The sequence below is a fragment of the Coenobita brevimanus genome, chromosome 23 (genome assembly GCF_032717465.1).
Source record: "Coenobita brevimanus isolate Jiangsu-jjx chromosome 23, ASM3271746v2, whole genome shotgun sequence".
Lineage (NCBI taxonomy): Eukaryota > Metazoa > Arthropoda > Malacostraca > Decapoda > Coenobitidae > Coenobita > Coenobita brevimanus.
The window spans coordinates 55377632-55398949 of NC_136976.1; the positions used below are offsets into that span (position 1 = coordinate 55377632).

Sequence of the window (21318 nt, forward strand, 5' to 3'; positions counted from 1 at the left end):
CTAATACACGTCCCACCATCACAGGGACGTGGGGGAAGAAATTAGTGACTGTGAGTGTACATATGTCTAATGTTTTCAAAGGTCCCTCCCAACAGTCTGAAAAAGTCAACAGTCCGAAAGACCATCGGTTCCCTGCCATTCGGATTACAGGACTTTTACTGTATATATCATGCAGTTTAGTCACCACATGGCCAACATTGCATTTATGGTAGCTACTGGTACTTCCAAAACTGATTCATGATACTTAAGTTACACTGTATATGAATTAGCATGATAATTTACTAACATCAATAGAGGATCTAGTTCTGATTCTGATATGCCTCGAAAGAGGACCTTAAATTACACCTGATTTTCTATGATTGTTACTGCTAAAGCACAGCAGATACTGACCTAGAAAATTACATATAGCATCAACATATGAACATACCCCCTTCGGTGTAATATTAATTTTTTACCTGGTCTTTGAACAAATGAAATAACTACAGTATTTTTTTTCATTTTGCTGAAAAAATTCATACTGCAACTTGAGGAATCCATAGCAGAAAAACCAGAGTAGACAGCAACATAAAAATTTAAACAAATTGTTTCATCACATTCTCTGTGAGTCAGTACGACAACAAACTGGATTTATTTTTATCAATGATTTCTGTGCAAGGGGCAAGGTAACTGATATCTCTAAGCAGCAGGTTTTGAGTTACAGACAATTACAATTCATTATACAGCACTGCTCCTGAAAAAGTCTACAAATACAGCAAAAAGCATAAACAACTGCATATGCATAACTGCAGGGTAGTTTCCCTTCAAGCAGATTCTTTTTTTTTCCATTCTGGAGTGCCTATACAGGCATCAAAAATGGTCCAAATCAAAAGCCAAGTAAAATGACAAAATATTAATTTTCAATCACATTTCTTGAACTATGAAGAAACAAAAAACTGCATTACCATAACTGCGGGCTGGATGCCCTCTAGTAATTCTCAGTAACAGCAGCTAACAGGCACACAATGTCCCTTGTAAGGCACACAGACTTTTGGTGATGTTACAACAATCAAAGCACTGCATTTAACTAAGGGTAGGTATTGGCCTTTACCATTGGTTGCAATAACTCTCAAAACCCTAAAACATAACACAAAAATTGGCAACAATATATAACAGCCATACCATTGAAATCTTTCAGCACATAGACGATCTCATGATCATGAAAGGGTTCAGGAGAAAGGTCTGAGTTGTCACAAAGGCCACGTAGACGATTCATCACTACATTCAGCGAGGCATCCAGCACAGACCCTGATACATTCCAAGTATCATAACATTATTAAATGAGCCCTGTAATGTATTTTTAAAAGTTACAAGAAAAAGTGGTATACAGAACACAAACCAACATAGCATCAACATTACAGTAATTTTATTTTCCAACATTATAAATGGGATGGGTAGGATTACAAAAAAAAAAAATTAACAACATAATAGTAAGAAAATTATAACTGTATGCCCAATTAAATGAGCACTATCTCCATTCATTCATCATTTAATAATATTTGGATCACAGTACTATATCTTCTCAGCTCAAACCCGAGGGCAATAATAATTCACACTATGTACTTCATCTGACTAGCTGAAATGCACTCACAACATCAGTGGGGCTGAACACATATTTTAATGCAATTCTGTACATTACAACATAATTAAGAACTAGAAATCATAATACTGTACTGTGATTCAAAATTCATGGCAATATGTGTACAAATGCTGGCTGCAATTTACCATACTGAACTAGTCCAGTACTACATAAATGATAAACATATACCTACTTACCTATGACTACTTCTTGGAATGTACATCATATTAGTATCTATCTTCTGCCAGACACTTCATCCAGTGATTTCTTATGATGCAGCCACAACAATTTTACAATACCTCCAACTCTCACCACAACTTGACACATGCAGTCCAGTTTTAATCTCACTAGTCTCACACCAGACACCGAGCACAGGGAAACACCATCAGCCCAGGTGCTCCTTTTTTAATTCATGGTGACTAACACCAGATGCTTTTCTTCTGGCTGGGTACAATGTTCCCAGGCTGTAGGGGATTAAACAATTTCAAAAACTCTTTTAGTCCACATACTGTGTTTCCATTACATTTCAGTCTGGTAATTACTGGATGATTCTGCTTCATTTTGGTAAGATATCCCTGGGCAGCATGGGATGAATTTCTTTTCTTCATCCTTATTGAAAGGAACTCTTCCTACTGTCCTTACCATAACCTTCTTACTCATACCAAATACGTGTTACACAGAAATGAAGACACCACAACACCTATTTCAACCCTATCCTCAGATCATTCTTCATTGTACTGCCCAGTCACTTACTACCATTCTCACTCTATCAACTGTTATGCCAATGGTACCAGTAAGAGACCTGTGCCTGCTGCCTACCTAGGGTACATGCTGAGTGTGGGAGGAAGAGTAGAGGTTAGCTGCACTGCTAAAATGAGATGAGAATGGAAGAAGTTTTGAAAACTGTTTGCTCTACAGACTATTAAGAGGCTCTCCTTTGACCTGAAGGTACTGTTTACAAAGCATGTGTGAGAAGTGTCATGCTGTATGGCAGTAAAACTTGGCCAGCGAGAGAATTAGATGTAAGCCTGCTGGAATGAAATGAAACAAGAATTACTGTATTACATGGCAAAGTAGGACATCACTAAATGATGGAACTGTGAATAGCCTAAAGCTGCATAATCCAGTTTTTAAAATCTGATTTTATCAAGAATCCAGATGGACTGTGATCTGAATCTCCTGACCATTTTCTAATTCAAACTAGGTACTTGCTGGTGACCTCTAACAGCTGACACATTACAGCAGCGAGCTGCAAGGCATCAAATTGTGCAGTTAACATATTGTTTAAGGTACCTTCCCTTGCTTGGATTCAGACCCTCTCTACTATGTGGCTTTCTGTTTTCTAATATCCTACAATTGCAATAGTTCATTAGTTTCATTCACTCACTTATTAGGGTTCAATATACTTGCATTCATCAGCCTTGGTCATCTAAAGGTGGATCTCCATGTTTCTGGATTTCTAGCAGCCTCACTATTCAGTCCCTTATCCCTGATGTCAAACTGTATGACCTTGTCCCAGGTCTTTTTCAGTCTGCCTCTCGCAACTGTGCCCTCAACGTTTACGTCTCTCACCCTCCGCACCCAGCTGTCATCCTCCATCCTCTCCATATGGCCAAATCATCTCGCTCTACCCCTTCTCATCACGACCCATATATTCAAGTCCCATCCTTCCTCTCAACTTTTCACCTGCAATCCTAAATCCCCCCAGGCCTGTCATTCAAGGACACACAAAACATACATCTGATCATTTTCATCTCTGCACATATAAGCCTACCAACATCATCCTCCTCCTTTAAACCCAAGCAACACTACCATCCAGCATCACACTCCTAACACATTTTTCTACCCTTAGCATGAAAGAAGAACCCTCTCAATGTCAAGAGTGGCCACAACTCCCTAAAGTTTCTTACAACCACTTCTTACCCTTGGAACCGAACTAAATCCAGCCCCACATCCAGTACATATAATGTCCCCTACAAAACAAAACTTCTCCACCCACTCAAGAGACTCTCCAGCAAGATTAATGTTTTCCCACCTCTCTACTTCAGTAGGCTGTCCTTTACATACCACACACTCAAAACCAGCTTTAATTTACTGCCTTCCTCTAATACCATTACATCTCTTATGCACCCCCTTATTACAAACACTGCTCAAAATGTAGTTAAATCCTATATCCTTGTGGCAAACAGCACATGGCCATTCTCTTTCTGCAATGACAATACCTGCCCTAGATATCATCGTTTTTGCTCTGTCCACATTTACTCTCAAATCCTTGTACCCCTTTCCATCTCTCCATTTCCTAGATCTTTCCTCCATTACCTTTTCATTCACCACAATCAACACCAAGTCATCAACATACAACAGCTCCCATGGGAGTCCACTTCTGAAGTTACGTGAGAGAACTTCAAGCACAATGAAAAACAAAATGGAGCTTAAGACTGACCTCTGATGCACACCATCATCCACAGAAAACTCATCCCTCAAACCTCCATTCACTCTCACCTGAGTGCAAGCAGATTCATACACTTCCACAACCATTCTAACCAACCGCTCCTCAATCCTGGTGGTAGGTGGTGGCAACCATCGTCCAATCACAATGTGGTGCCGCCTGCTTTCTCCTAACCCTTTCTCATTCTATGTCTATCATCCTTTCTTCCTACTTATTTTTTCTTTCTGTCACTTTTTATTACTTTTCTTTCCACTTGAGGTGGCTCTACATGGTGTAACAGGCCTAATGGTTTCCTGTCACCTAGGAAAAATTTACAATGCTGGGTGGTAACCATATAACCAAATTACAGGATGAAGTGGAGCCTACTATGGAACCTCTGTCAACTATAGTAGGTGGAGACAAATGTGACATCCATCCAGGAACCAAACCTTCACATTACTCCCTGTGCCTCACTCTTGTGAGGTGCTATCAGCTGCAAGGGGACATCAGTTCACTGCACAGAATGGACCTGAAGGGGTGGTTGCTTGCCCTTAGTTGATAGGTCTGCTTGGCTGGACAGATGGGTTAATCAACAACAACAAAAACTCCTAAATCCCAAGCTTTCTCACTGCCCATTTCACCATCTCTCTGAGCACTTGAAATCCTTATCCAAATTGAAAGAAAGAAAGTACAACTCTCTCTTCCTTCCTATGTATTATTTCCGAAGTTGTCAAACTATGAATATTGCATAAGTGGTCTCTGCCTGGCATAAATCCAAGCAGCACCTCATGAACAATCACTTTTTCCCATATCATACCTTCAAAGACTCTCACCATTACCTTCATTATCTGGTCTAAAAGCTTTATGCCTCTACAATTTCCTCTTTCCAGGGCATCACCTTTCCCTTTATACCATTTACAATCACACTCTTCAACCAGTTGTCTGGAACAACACATATATAACAGAATTTATCAAATCTTCAGAGGTGTTTAGCATTTCAGCAGACAAGCAAGACACACCTGTAGCCCTCCCCAACTGTATTTTGCCTTGCCCACAGAACCATTATTAACCAAAAGCCAAGGGCCAAACTCTGAATCAGACATCTCCATTCTTTCCCTGTTCCAGTCAAATTCCTTGTCCAGTAACCAGTTCAAATGTTCTCTCCAAGCATCCTTAATAACCTCACTATACACTACTGCCCTTCCTTCTTCATTCTTTAAACACTTCTCATCCATGATATCCCTATTTTCTCTCATCCTCTGTTTAGCTACCTTAAATACCACATTCCTCCTTTCAGCACCATTTAGGCTATCCAGTAAAAGCCTCCGAGACTCAGACTTTGCCCTATATACAGTACCTCCTTTCTGGCTCTATGCATACCTGCCATGTATTCCTCCCTGTTACCTTCCTTCATAATACCCTCTAAAGCAAAAATACTCTAACTTACTGACACTTGCCTGGATAATCATAAATTACCATGTAAAGGGCATTCTTATATTAAAATGAAGTACATTCATTGCAATAAAATACTACAACAATGAACTTATAAACAGCTTTATTCACAGACACTATTTCACTGTGTTCACTCTGTAGATATCCAAAAGCATAGCTTACAACTAGACAGGAATAATACTGACTTACAGCTTTTTCTTCGAGGGATTAAGGGTGTCAGCCAGTACTGACTTACAGTTGCTGAAAATTACTTGTGGTTCAAAAAATTACATTCCTTCACTTATAACATTTCATGAACCTTATGAACACTATTATACATGCATTAAAATTTGTCTACTAAATTAAGGATCTACTACAATAACATAAATCAGAAAGAAGGTCTAAAACTTTAATTGACAACATCAGGGTGTGGTAAATGTTCCTCAAGATTATCCCTGGAACTTTATTTACGGTACCTTGCAGCAGGAACTCCTGATCAGGAACTATCTGACTCTTTAGTGCGGATTCTATGCTCTCACCCACGTGTGGAATGGACATTCTCACTTCTCACTGTGATAACCTGCAATAATTTCAAATTTTGTAAATTTCACCACTACAATTACAAATGCTTACACAGACAAAACAGTAAAACATACACTGAAAGGCCTGGGACAAGCAAAACTACAACACAATATAATGCACACACACACACACACAAACGAAAAAAAATCTGGGAACAAATTTCGCATTAAATAATACGGTATGAATATCATCTATACTCTGCATCTCATGTCAGATGGAACAAGGAGATACATGACAAAGTCCTCTAATCCCTAGCAAGACACAAATCAGAGGAGGGTGTTCCATTTCCATCTCCTCTGCCTTATGGCCTATGAATAGACTGAACAAGCTGCAGCCAAAAGACTGCTAAATTACTGCAGTAAAACCTTCCTTAGTTGGCTTTCTCTTAGTCGGTAGTATATATAAGTAGGCACGGCTCCAAAATATTTATTCAAAAAATCATTTTCGAAAACTGACCATGTGGCAAAAAAAAGTCAGCAAAATTCCGACTAATAACAGCCCAGACTCAACATCACGTGAGGCACATTGGTTGTTGGCCAGCAATATACCAACTTCTATCTATCCATCTCCTCCTCGCTACTGCTCACATTTTCGGCAATTTCCTTCATCTCTTCTTGTTTGTCTGTTTCATTCCTCATCTTGTTATGGACGTCTTGGTAGCATAACAACTTGGCATTCGTGAAATAACCGTCATTCAAGTGAATCCAAACATTATTATAGAAACTGAGTATCTATTCTAACTTAAAGTTATTGTTGAAGTTGTTATTGGTGAGATCTTACTGTAGACTCCTCTTGAGCACCTTCCCCATGAGCCTCTAGTCACTATTGGTGCGTCGTGCAGGGAGGGGGGGTCGCGTTGTCAGGGAAAATAGCGGTTTTGGGCCACTCCTTGCCTCTGCCTTGCGTATTGTGGCCTAAACTCGCACAATCAAGGATTTTTGGTTATTACTTTTGGTCACTCGCGTATTATGCAATTCGCGCACTCTGAGCTCACGCACTATGGGAGCTGTCTGTATACCAATAAGCTTCCAAGTACATGGCAGAGTGCACTTGCCATGTTTACCCAGAACTGGCAACGTCTATTGCAGTACTGTACAGGTATACCCTGGTTTAATGATGCAACTGGTTAGGTAAATGCCCTTCGATAGGCGAGGTATCGTATCTTGGGGTAGATTTAACATGTGAAGTAATGGGATGCATTTTTTAGCCTTGGGTTTCCCCCTCAACCAAATCCAAAACCCACCCAAGTGAGCCTAAAAACAAATTTAATGCCAATCTAAATGGCCTAACAGCTGTAAAAGAAGCTAACCTAAGCCTAACACCTATAAATAAATCAATAAAACCAATAAATAAAATTCGAAAATCGCCAAATATGTCTGTAAAAAATCAAGCTTAGTAAACTGTACCCCAAAATAACAATGTTCACACCACCTATGGTTAAAACACATTAATCTATGTCTAAAAACAGTTTATAAATCAACCTAAACAAACAATTTTAGTCTAAAATAACAAAATAGGTAAAAAAAAATCAAAACCCATCGTTGAACCAGGGTTTGGCCATCATCAGGCTTGGTAGGATGATACTTCTACTCCTATCATTAAGCTGGGGTATCACATCTAGGGGTATCATATATCAAGGTACAACAGTACTGTATTATACATTCACTGCAATAATCAAATACTGTACTGTATTCTGTGTACAATATCAGCCTTTCATCGGTAGTCTAACTCAACATCTGAGCCACAAACCTTACACTGTAACTTAGAGAATGTCCATTTCTACAGAGTTTAAGATAGTACGTGCAGTATAATATAAATAATAATACTGTACTGTACACTGATAAACAAGTCTTTTATTTACCTTATTGTGGTGAACACAGCTGAAGTGGTCAGGCAGTCCAGACTGCTTCTGGCTTCATCGGACTTTTTCCAATAAACAGTAGAAGGATTTAGTCCAGTAGATCCTTGATCCCGATAAACACGAATTCCTGTCTACTGAAGTCCGTTATATCGAGGATTTACTGTACTATCATGCAGCTACTTTTTTACTTCCATGCTCACTTCCCTATTTCTTATCACTGCTTTCAAAGAGTTTAACACCCACAGACACATTTCCAAAGGAAATGCCAAAATGACCCCAATAATTTTATGAGAAAATATCACAGACCAAACTGGTAACATCACAGGGTCATTATGAGTTAAAGCACTGAACGAAAATACCAGGTTTGTCAAGATTCACTTTTATCAAGACTGTATTTCCATCATAAAAGCAGGGCTCTTGTTTGGCGAGCCACAACTCACAAATGCGAGTATTTTTTCCCTTCGGCGAACAAATTTTACATGCAAGTCGCTTTTTGGCGAGGAGAAAATACATCCACTTCAAAACCCAGTAAACTACAAAATAAGTAAATCTCACTTAAATGAACAAAAAAGCACGTTGTGACTGATTATTAAGTCTTTCCTTGTCGCCACTGTGAATGTTTAAAACCTCATTATAAGATTCTAATCATCACAATGTGTAAATAAATATATATACCGGTATTTATTGCTCGTAAAATATTTCGCCTCATAGTCAGCTTGGCTACTAAAAATTTATTTGGCTCGTAAATCTGAAACCTTAGGAGCCAAATGGCTCGCAACCATCAGCAGTTATCAACAGTCCTGAAAAGGTTTTCTCTTTTTCTTTAAGTGATCAGTGCGACCTGGCTTTGTTTCTGTCAGTAACATCTTTTTTTTTTTTTAACATCATTCTTTTATTTGTAATATGACTTCAAGTTTATATGAAGGATTTTCATGTGCTTCAAATATTTCTTATGGTATTTTTCATATGACTTATTTTGCCATTTTTCTCCTCTCCCTTCCCCCCTCCCCTGGCAATAGAAGGTAGCTATTTCTGACAAAACTAACCATCACAAGTCAACTGAAACCTGAAAAAACATCAGAAAAACTGAAGAGTATCAAAACTGGGCACCTAAATGGGGAGAAGTTTCAACTCCCTAACCCCCACAATGACATTATCCATCCTAACCACCACAAAACCTAGCCTTGAAAGTCTTTCAAGTCAGGACAGCCACTGCTCCTTCAGCATGCCCATCCAATTCGGTTGGAACAGAGACACCGGCAGTCTGGTGGACAAGTGATTCGGACAGCAACTGATGCAATACTGCTGCCTTAATGAGAAAGTGGTAATCCAGCACTCATTCTTGTTGTACCAGCACGCCTTATTGCACTCTGGACACTTTACTTCACTAGGAATAACCCTGTGACCACGGAAAATCTCAAGGTCTGCTGCATTATTTTGATTCCAATGTTGAACATACAGCTGTTCCTCCCCTAACACAGACATTTGTTTCCACACCGACCTCGCATTAGGCAAATATCGCGTTACGGGGACTCTTGAAAACCCCTATTTCCTTCCGCACCCCTGCCCAAAGTCCACTTTTCCCCCCTCGTGGTGCAAAATTTTTTTATACCCCCCAATTTCTATCTATCTATCTATTGCCAGACGCCTCAATCCCGTTTGGGGTGGCCACAAACAAATCGCCTCCAAGTCGCCCTGTCCCCCACCATTTCACTGCCCTGCTCCCAACTCACACCCCCATCTCTCATATACCTCTCCACCCCATCCCTCCATCTCATCCTCGGCCTCCCCCTCCCTCTTCCCCCGTCCACCTCACTCACATACACTCTCATCGTCAGTCTTTCACCCTCCATTCTCTCCACATGGCCAAACCACCTCAGTGTGTTCCTCATAACGCTTCCTATCACATCCGCATCCACACCACAACGCTCCTTTATATCCTCATTCGTCAGCCTGTCTCTCCATGTGACTCCACAGGCTCCTCTTAAATAACTTATTTCCACTGCTCTCACTCTTGACTTGTGTCCTTCCAACAACGTCCAAGCTTCACTTCCATACGTTAAAGTTGGTATCACAATACTGCCGTGTAGTAACTTTTTCACTTCCATGCTCACTTCCCTGTTTCTTATCACTGCTTTCAAAGAACCAGCAACCTTTCTTCCCTACTGTACCCTTTCAAGCACTTCACCCCCCAATTTAAACCTCCTAAAAGCATTAATATCGTTATAAGAAATACATGGGTCAATACAGGACTTTTTTATTTATTGTACTGTACCTTATGTGAGGAGAAGAGCAGACACACATCACCGGAGATGAGGTAAAGGGTGAGAACAAACACTAAAATCCATCAAAGTCTATTGCACTAGCAACACTCCAAACATCACTTTCTAGGTCCTTCATAGCTTCTTCATCCTGCTGTCGCTGGATATCCTCTTGCTATAGATCAGCGGCAGCTTGTCTGGCGAAGTAACGAGTGATCAGTGACTGTTTACGGCAGTTTACTCGGTCAATGTGCATAAGATTGTAGACACTGACTGCATCAACAATCTGCTTAATCACGTCATTACCTCTTGCAAGGGAAGGGTCGCTGTCAAAGAAGAATTCCTTGAGAGACTCAGCTCGACTCAAGATTCAAATTACCGAGTTACGCTAACAGTGCCCGAGTTAAAATGTTGATTTCCTTCCACAAAATCGTGCTATGTTAGAGCAATATCGTGCTACAGCAAACCGTGTTAAGAGAGGAAAACCTGTATGTCCCACTGCACAGGAACACATCTTTCACACAATGGCATCATGTTTGAAAAGGTGTCCTTACAACTGCGAGTTATCACAGCGAGCAAGTTGGGTAATGCCTAGCACACCCAGGGTGCGTCCAGGTCATCATTGATCGTCTGAGGGTGAAGCTTGGGTTTAGTCATGCTTCTCTCAGCTACATGATTGACTCATTCAAGGAAACTAGAAAAAGGGCATCACAATCAGAAATCACTTTAAAGTACAGTAGTTCACACAAGATCCAGATCCACAAACCATGTTTACAAGAAGTAATTTTCAAGCTGATCATAAAACCTCCATAAAGATGCATTTCCAAAGAAAAAGCCATGGTGAAGACCCCTCTAATTTGATTAGAAAATGTCACAGAACACACAAGAACAGAATGTTGGGGCACTGAATTTAAAAAAAAAAAAAAAAAAATCCACCCCCAAAAAAGACAATTTCCCACAGGTTCCCCCTTATTGACAGGAGTTTGGGAAATACCAGAATGGAGATATCTCAAAAACTGGTTATTTCTGAGGGAAATGGTAAAAATCACACGATTCAGATATGAAAGGGAAAAAAAAAAATTATGGCATCGAAGAGGATGGGCCAAAACTGCAAAAATATCCAATTTAATCCATCCATCATCCAATCCTATATAGGCTATATTGCCCTATGAGGAGCAAAGGAGCCTGGGATTAGGCAAGTTGGTCCTGACATTCAAGATAAGAGTGACCAGCCTCACTCATCCCTGAGTGGCATAACATGAGCAATAAACCCCAACAACCCCTTGGATATAAACCTATACAGGCTCAATCTGACCTTCAATACCCACTAAACTACAAGGTGCCATAATTTGGTTATATAGTTACCACCCAGCACAGTAAATGGCTTCCTGGTATAAAGGAAACCATTTGGCTTGTCACTCAGTGTAGAGTCACCCATAGGCAGAAGGAAGAGGATAGAATGAAGGAAAAAAACATATAAATTGGAGTGTAAAGTCACCCATAGGCAGAAGGAAGAGGAAAGAATGAAGGAAAGAAACACATTCCAGTATGAGGGAGTGTAAAGTCACCCACAGGCAGAAGGAAGAGGAAAGAATGAAGGAAAGAAAGACGGAAGAGGAAGGAAGAGAGGAAAGGGCAGACACCCAATGCAGCACCACACTGAGTGAGTGGTCCTTTACAAAAATTACCAAAGACTGTAAAGTTACAGCCTGGGCATCACCAGAGGGGAGCTTACCAATCACCATTTTTTTTTTTTTTACTAACATCATCCTATGTATTTTGTAGTTGTAACAATGTTCTTCATTTGTGAAAAGTTTATTACCTGGTATTTAACAACACTCATATACCTAAGCTAACTCCATTCCTTCTTTACCCCTGCACAATTGTTGACTCTATACACGAGTTCTATCTGCCCCTGTGGAGTACAACTCACATGTGTGGGAAGGTTCCCCACATACAGGTCTTCTCAATAGGGTGGAGTCAAAGGCTTTTCATTTTATTAACTCTCCTTTTCTTACTGGCTCCCTTCAACCCCTGTCTCTTCCCGCACTGTTGCATCTTTACCTCTTTTCTATCGCTACTTCAATGGTCACAGCTTCTCTGAACTGTCAGCTTGCATTCCTCCACCTCTACGATGGGCACGTGGCACCCATCTAGCAGCAAACTCTCATCGCTTTTCTGTCCAACTTTCTAATACAAGAGTTGGCCACTGCTCCCAGTCCTTCATTTGTGCACCAGGTCAACTCTGGAACTGTCTCCCTCTGTCTGTATTGCCTGCTTCCTATGATCTCCAGTCTTTCAAATGCAGTGTGTCCAGGCATCTCGAAATGATTGGTTCTTGAATTTGGCTCTCTCTTGTATTTTGTTTTTCTCTTGGAGGGAACAGTAATATTGAGGGCTCATGGCCTTTGGTTCCTTCTTCTAAGCATTAAAAAAAAAAAAAAAAAAAAAAAAAAGACCATTCCTACTACACTCTTCTCTCTTCAGCCACAGACACAGTAAATGTTTACAAAACTATAACACCAGATTCCAACAGAATAATAGCGCGAATCAACATGTTACACAAATCTAAGTCAACTTTCTTCTGTGATGTTTTATCTGCAAATTAAAAATAAGCAGAATATTGTGGGGCCTTCAGTGTGGTGTTAAGGGTTGTAATAATTAACCCCAACCTAGTCTTTTTTTTTTTTTCCTTAATGGTGAAAGTACTGTATACCGAAACGGGGCTGTGGAGTCAGTACCCAAAACACACGACTCCTTGATTTCTTGTGTGTCCGACTCTGACTCTGACTCTGACTCTTTAGACTTTCTTTACAATAAACCTACCATGATGGGTCTTCACTGACCTGCACATGCTAAAAATTCCCACCTCATAGATTACAGGCAATGGCAGAAGCCTCCATGCCCCTTTATAATGTATAACCATATCGTTCCTAGTAATTTCGAATTAAAGAAACTCACCTCTAAATTCTGGAATCGAGAAATTATCCAGACATGTTCTCTCAGTGGGAAATCTGCTGATCGTGGTGTCTGTTTACATTCTGTTCTTGTTGTTCTGTCGACAGATGGCAGCACCTATGTTTATGTTCAACATAAACGAAGAATAGGAGAACAACAAACAAGTCCTAAATGAAATGTGGAAAATAAGAGAAAAGAAAAAAAATGAAGGAGCTGTCATTCGAAAGGCAATAGCTCCACATTGCATCTACCTTCATCTTAAAAATTTCTTTCTATACTGGTGGTCGGAGACAGAGTCAGGACTTTTTTACTGACTCCGACTCCGACTCCAGCATCACCATAATGCTTCCGACAGTCAACTCCCCAGCCATGAACAGAAACAAATGAATTTTAAGTAATTTTAGGCATTACCCTACCCAAATGCCACTTAACCTAACCTCAATCCAAGTCATTCGAGCCTAACAAGACTTCACAGCCCTGAACAGAAACAAATGAATTTTAAGTACCGGTAATTTTTGGCATTACCCAACCCAAATGTTACTTAACCTAACCTAAATCCATATCACTCGAGCCTAACGAGACCAATTTCCAATCCTGTTCTAGGTCATCATCAGATTTGATCTTGACTGCGTCCATATTTTAAAACACACAGCAGACCCGCTTTCAGCCCTCTGACTGGTTAAATTAGAACCATGATGCACCAACAAAAACAAAAGATCACCACCAATGACTATAATGCACCATCAAGAAACAAAAATGCATATTTTTTGTGGACGATGCATAAGCAAACCGCCAGCACAGGTACACATTAGACACCCCACAACACCCTGTATAGCTATCGCAGAAGAAGCATCAAAAAAGAAAGTTGACTTAAAGCTGTGAGGCAAATCAATATACTGTACATTTTTAATTCAATGGAATCCAGTGCTATGGTTTTGTATACATCATCAACAGACACCATGGATGAATGGATCTGTTACATGTTTATAAATTTAAAAGAGCACTAATGCACCTCATCTATGAAACTTGCGATTATATCTTATATTAACCGTTCCGAAAACCAATGCAACCTAACTAAACACATCCTTACCTCACCTAGATCTAATCTAACCAATACTACCTAACTTATCCCACCTAACCCATTCTATCTTACCATCCTAACCTAGCTTAATTTAGCCTGATCAAACCTATCCTACCACGAAAGGAAAGGATACAAATGCAATGCATGGATTCGGTAACATGTAATGATGCCTTCTGTTTAAAATCATGTAATGACAACAAAGATTTGATTGTTTATAACATGTCAAAAAGGCCATGGGAACAGCATGATAAGAATTCAGGTATGGTTATTATACAAAATGCTCTTCTCATTAACAAGTAACACTGTTGCAAATACAAAGTACTGTACCACAGTCAGAAATATTCAGCACTATAGTGAAAGAACTCTGTGAAGAAACTGGAACAATTAGTAACCTTTTAGTTTCATTCATTCATTCATTGCCAGACTCCATGTATCCCAAACAGGGTGGCCAGGGGCTTAGAGTTAATTGTTTTACAGGGAGGGTCACTAATCCTCCACCAACCCCACTTGACACGTAGGGAGATGATTGCCCAAAAATTTAGGAAAATTTTTATAAATGAACAATACACCCCCCAGGTAGTGCAATATATTTTTCTGGTAGTTTATGATGCGATACGAATGTTTCTGACCTTCATTTTTGTCGGAAATGCCTCATTTCCCCTCTTTTCCAATCATGAACTTTGGACAAGTAGGTGAAATGAAGCATTTTCCAATAAAAAATGAAATAAAAAACAACTCAAATCACATCAAAAACCACTAGAAAAATATACTGCACCACCGGTTAATATAACCGAACAGACCAAACCTAACCCAAGCAAATCAAACAGACCTAACCAAACCTAATCAAAGAATCCTAACCTAACCTCACCAAACACACCAAACCTATCCTAGGGGAATGCTTATCTTAGAGACAAGATGGTCCAGAATGAGGGTCATCTGGGTTGTCGTCATCTAATGCCAGGTCCCCCGAGGGGTGGCTGGTTCTGTAGCCACGAAAGAGTCACTTCTGAGCAAAAGCTTTGCCAGTCCACGCTCATCTTTGCCGACCACTTTAAACACGTGATAATAACATCGTGGTTACAGAACTTCTGAATCCAATGGTTTATGAACAGTACAATTTGCCAAGCCAAAAGGCATGTGTTGTCCAAAAAAAGTTCCTTTATAGTCAGAAACACAAAAACTACACTAGATCGTTCCTTGGTTTTTGTGTAATTTTTGTGCCGACCACAGTACCACTGATGTTTGTCTTTTCTAAATTTACACGGTTCCTGACAATCTGGGCAATAAACTTCCAAAGGTAATAAATCGTGTTTTCTAAAAAACTCAATAGCCTCCTCCAGTTCCGAGTGGAAATGCTTAATCAACCGTAAATAATCAATACACACCCAAGCCACACAGCAAGTCTTTCTTCTTCAGAGGCCATACAAAGAAGGATTTGAATTTCCCATCCACAAGGAATCAAGGACCGTGCTTCAAATTCATTAGCAGGATACCACCACGTGACCTAAAGTATGTCTATGAGTGGGTGATACAGATCTACCAGATACATGTGCCGTCGAAGGGAAGAGAAACCCACATACAAACACACGCATTTGTTACATGGTGTGGCCGAGTGAAGATCCAAGGTAGGCTTTTTCAGAATTTGAAATTAAATTCATTATCTCTGAAAATATCAATACCTGAATGGGGTTATGGGGGTTCATTATCATCCTTAGGGAATATACTATACGTTAATGGTGCTAATATTCCTGAACCATGCATTGTCTACTTGTAAAATAACACCAAATTTTCGTCCAAAGATTATCCCTTGATTTAATACCTACAATAAATGCAATATGTAGTTTATATATAATACTCTATCTATCTACAGACATCATGATCCCATAATGGGTGGCCATCTTTGAGGTATTTTACATAAAGGGACACTAACCCTCCACCAACCCAGTTAATAACATGTTGGGAACACAACATGAATGGGTTGGTAATGGGGCTGTCACCCAGCATTGTAAATGGTTTCCTTGCTTACAGGAAACCATTAGGCTTGTCACTCAATGTAAGGCCACCTGAGAAGGAAAGAAAAATAATAAGTGACAGGAAAGACGAGAGACATGGGAAGAGACGAGGGCACACACAGAAAAAGAATGATAAAGGTCAAGGAAGAACGAAGAAGTATGCAGCACTACATCAACTGAGTGGATGATGGCCGCCACCACTTACCACCAATATAATACTGTAACAAATAAGTCGCAGGCTCGTCACTTTTGTAGTTCTTGTTATGGATAGCGCTAGTTCAATGCAGATCTGCTGGCGGCCAGTTAGAGTATAACACGCAACTTCCCGAGTTGAATAAATTCTTCTTCCCCAGTTATGTGCAGACAGTCCGCAGCTCCACTTGATAATCTTGAGCCAGTGAGCCAGTGACAGGCTTATATTTTGCCGCAAAGTACCGCTTCCACTCAATGACTCAACTACCAAAATGTACCCAAATTTCCCAAATTCACCAACGAGAAACAAATAATGAAACTACGCAAAATACTCAAATTTACCCGATTCTAATCAAATGCAAGTTAAGTTTAAGCAAGTAAAACACAGATATTCAGTTTTGTCGTATGAACAGAAAGAAATAGGAGGGAAGTATATATTATTTCCACATTATTTATAAGGTAAGAAGCTCACTGAATTGTGTGGTTTTAGATCCAAATTTAAAACATCTCATTTGATAGCAGAGGCTTTCATTCTGTATGTGAGACTTTTAAAATCATATTTCCTTTACTGTAGTCCCCATACATTAGGCATATCTACATTTCTCCCAAAAGTTTATACACTTTCCGAGTTCATCACATAATCAGAAAGACCATTTCATGCATCCATTGCCCGAACGAGAGTTTTTACGTGACATCAGTCGTGAGGTACGCCATGGCAGGGTATACAGCACGCCAACTAACTCTCTGCCTGAAAAATTGTGTGTTTTTGCAACGTCCATAGTTGCCATAATAAGAAGGATCGAGTGAAACACTACAGGTTACCGAAGGTAGTCCGAAATCAGGGCGAAAACACTTTAAAACAACTAAGGCAGGCCGGTGCTGCGAGGGGACAGGGGGTCGGACGACCCCCTGACTGCCTAAAGGTTTACTTTTTCATGCTTTGTGCTTTCATATAAGTGCAAAAAGAGTCACTCTCCGTCGTTCAGAAGTTTGTGCTACTTCTCAGCTTCGATTATGCATACACCTAGACCCCCACTGGCCACTGCAGCAGACTTTTGACCACCGGCTGCTATGCAAGTCCAGATTCAGCAGAAAAGATCTTCCCCCTCTTCTCCTATTTCGAAAAGTCTGGCTACGGTCCTGAGATGCCTGTATGACTTGCTCGGCAGAACCAGAATCTCAAAGGAAAAATAATTATTATCAGGATCTATTCAGCTCATTTTTTCACAGGTAAGTAAAACTGTTCTTTTTCTTGCATCTTAGTGTTCCACGATCATCTTCCTAAATGGGCGTCATGGTAACACACTTGAAATAACAGTCGCTCAGCCAGAGGCTGATGACCTCAGTCAGCTGTGGAGGGGCCTGAGGAAACCAACCGTCAGTTACATTGGTCTCCCCACTGTCCCCTTCCCCCAATTTCAAGTTTTGGACCAGTCAACATACCATACATTATTATAATTTACGGTACGCAGTGCCCCCACCCCCCAGGATAAACCATTTGACTATCAGCTTCAAGACTCTCTCTCTCTCTCTCTCTCTCTCTCTCTCTCTCTCTCTCTCTCTCTCACTTTCAGATCATCGGCTGTATGGGCTTGGTTAGAATATCAAATAATTAACTATGCCGGGGTAACGTATCCCAGGCAGCATATCCCAGTCACTAGACGAATATCAAGTACGGATCTTCACCAGTCATATTACTTTTTCCACCATAACACTCCTTCCTTTCTTGTTCAGTCCATTCTTGTAGGCTACACGAGCTCAGAATTGAATTTCCCATGTATTGGTAATTCCAGATATGATAAAAACTTTTAATTCCTTCCAAAATTCTGTGTACTTCTGTTGCGTAGCTCTGTTTTCGTCAGCAAGGTGTAATGAGATAGTCTACCTTGTTCGTCTGGGCTGTGCATCCAAGTTGATGACGTACCGGTATGTATACTGTAAATTACCCCCTGTAGTTAGCCAAATTAATATTTTCTAATATATACTCATGCTCTATTCCCCCTTTTTTCAGTTTCCTCATGCAATTGAATGCTTTTGTACTAAAAAAATAGTCATTATATCATTTACAAATAATGTATTGGTCCTTGAAGAAAAAACTAGTGACGGGGGAAGATTTTGCACTCTTTGTTCGTCCTGCAAATGCACCCTATGATAAAAACCATCTAATATGAATTTATAGATAGTTAGATAGATATATTTATTGATGGTGTCCCAGGAGGAAGAGAGGCTTTGCCTTAACTTATGGGAGATGATAAATGAAGGTATTCTTCCATCCATCCATCATCCAATCCTTAATTTTTAAAAATACTAGGCTATATAAACATTGGTCGAAATCACCATAATGGTGGTACATCTACTGATGACCTTGGGGAGGAATTATAAGGGAGACCATTTTCGCCCATAAAAGCATCAGTAAAGTTTGGCCATGTGGAGAGGATGGAGGGTGAAAGACTGACGAAGAGAGTGTATGTGAGTGAGGTGGAGGGGGGAAGAGGGAGGGGGAGGCCGAGGATGAGATGGAGGGATGGGGTGGAGAGGTATATGAGAGAGGGGGGTATGAGTTGGGAGCAGAGCAGTGAAATGGCGGGGGACAGGGCGACTTGGAGGCGATTTATTTGTGGCCACCCAAACGGGATTGAGGCGTCTGGCAATAGATGGATAGATAGAACAGTGGCTCCGTACCGGTAACATTTGAGATTTGGACACATGTTGATTTACTGTAACATATTTTGCCCAGAATTCCCTCATCTCACATTTCACAGGCATGCCATTTCTCTCTCTCTCTCTCTCTCTCTCTCTCTCTCTCTCTCTCACACACACACACACACACACACACACACACACACACACACACACATGCTGTCATTCATATACTGTATATAGATAGATAGATAGGTAGATAGATAGATAGATATAGATATATAGATATATATAGATATATATGTGCTAGAAAACAAAAATTTTCTTCTAAAATGATTGTTAAGAAGTAGGAATGGCAAAAGTGCACTGATAAGAGATGAAAAGAGCACAGAAACAAGAGTGCATTCAGGATGAGAGGAGATTTGGAGACCTATTCCCATTACTTCATTCCACACTTTAGCCACAAACTTGTAGCTGGTGGAATGTAGTAACAGGTGTAGGTCTCCAAATCTCCTTCCATCCTGGATGCTCTCTTGTGTCTGTGATTTTTGCATCTCTTATCTGTGACTTTTGCCGTTCCTACTTCTTAACAATCATTTTAGAAGAAAATCTTTGTTTTCTAGAAAAGTATAATTATGCATAAAGCAAGTGTTACATTTGGATTGTTACATGCATAGCGCACTGGAAGACTTAAACGAGGGTGCCTTCCCGTTAAAAGAAGTGTTTTGGTACGTTCTTTAACTGGAGGCGAGCTGTAGCTAACCAACAATGTGCAAAATGGCGTACTTACGGGTGACCGCGATGCGGTTTTCAGGGCATAACTCGTGAACCGTAGCGTGAATGCTTTTCTAAACATGAAATGAAACATCTACATTTGACAGGTAGCTTTTTGGCGTATAGTACGCTCACGTAAGCCGTTTTATTTTGGAGTTATGACTGATAGAGATGAATGAAAGAACAAAATCGATATTTTTGCGGTTCGATTTTGCGACTCTTGCGAAGGATGGCAAGACTTTGCAGGTAGTTTTGCACTTGAATAACGAAGGTCTTTTAGTTCATAAGCTTAGAACTAAGCTTTGCGATTGTTTTTGTGAAAATGCTCCTATACCTTACAGGACGAGACACCAGTTTGAACCTGCGCCATTCCTATACTTAGCGTGTGTGTGTGTGTGTGTGTGTGTGTGTGTGTGTGTGAGAGAGAGAGAGAGAGAGAGAGAGAATCAATTATTCATAAAATTAGTTACCTTTTTTTTTTAGTAAAACATAAACAATCAGGGATATCTGGTTTAGTTTATAGTATTTTTTTGTTTGTTTTTTTGTTATATGCAATCAAATGTGTTTGCATTACTTAATTCTTGTTGAGGAGTTTATCTACATCGTATTATTATTATACGATTTGACTAAGTTTTACCATGAGTATTACCGGTATGTGGCCGAACCATCTCGACAATGAGGGATGCTTCGGCCGTTTTAGTCTTTTAGATACCTCTATTTCCTAACATCCATGATCATAAAAACAAAAAAAGTAAACTTCTGAATGCTGAGCATTTATTAGCCAAAGGATAGGGCTACATTCTAGCACTGAGAAGTTGTAGTTGCTGATATTATCTGTATTTTGACATTTTTCTGAAGAGGGGTCGAACCATCACCGTTCTCATATATATATATATATATATATATATATATATATATATATATACGGGAGAGAGAGAGAGAGAGAGAGAATATTGAGTCTAATTGACAATTAAAACATTCTGGTAATTTATACCGGTATAATCCCTACGCCTTGCTTGTCTTTGTTAGCTATTGCTCAGTATTCATTCTGTTTTTTCTTGGTCTTCTGATAATCGTATTACTGTTTTTATCGTGTTACCACTAAGTAACATGTTTGTATCATGTACATGTTTGTACCAGTGTAACTCTCTTTGCTTTACTCTAGCCACCCATACCTACTTGTTTTTCGGCAACAATGCTCTCTCTTTCTATCTGGTGTTGGGGCCCGCACACTGTGATAAATAAAGAATCTAAATGCATTATGAGGTATATGAATGCATGCATGCGTTTCATATCCATTCATTACAGTATAATACATTACATCGTGAGAGCACATAATACAGTATATCAGAGGAAAACAAAGGGCACCTGATAACCACAGCCACACCCAGCCGTATTCATCACCCCAGCACATCCCAGAAGTGTCTTTTGTCGCTGAATACACCCCTCAGGCATATCCCAGACACACCCGGATCCACGCTAC

At 40.0% G+C, this 21318-nt stretch overlaps 1 protein-coding gene across 3 annotated transcripts in view; it reads right to left on the minus strand.

The window, feature by feature from the left end:
* Positions 1-16568, minus strand: part of MED18 (mediator complex subunit 18) — a 43745-nt gene extending 27177 nt beyond the window's left edge. For 2 of the 3 annotated variants that reach the window (XM_080267287.1, XM_080267286.1), the window contains exons 1-3: positions 16435-16568; positions 5951-6054; positions 1159-1284 (exon numbers count right to left, since the gene is read on the minus strand). In XM_080267287.1, coding sequence (XP_080123413.1) covers positions 1159-1284; positions 5951-6032 — 208 coding nt within the window. In that variant the 5' untranslated portion in view covers positions 6033-6054; positions 16435-16568. The remainder of the gene's footprint in view (positions 1-1158; positions 1285-5950; positions 6055-16434) is intronic. The other variant, XM_080267288.1, reaches the window with a different exon arrangement.
* Between the last annotated feature and the right edge of the window lie 4750 nt (positions 16569-21318).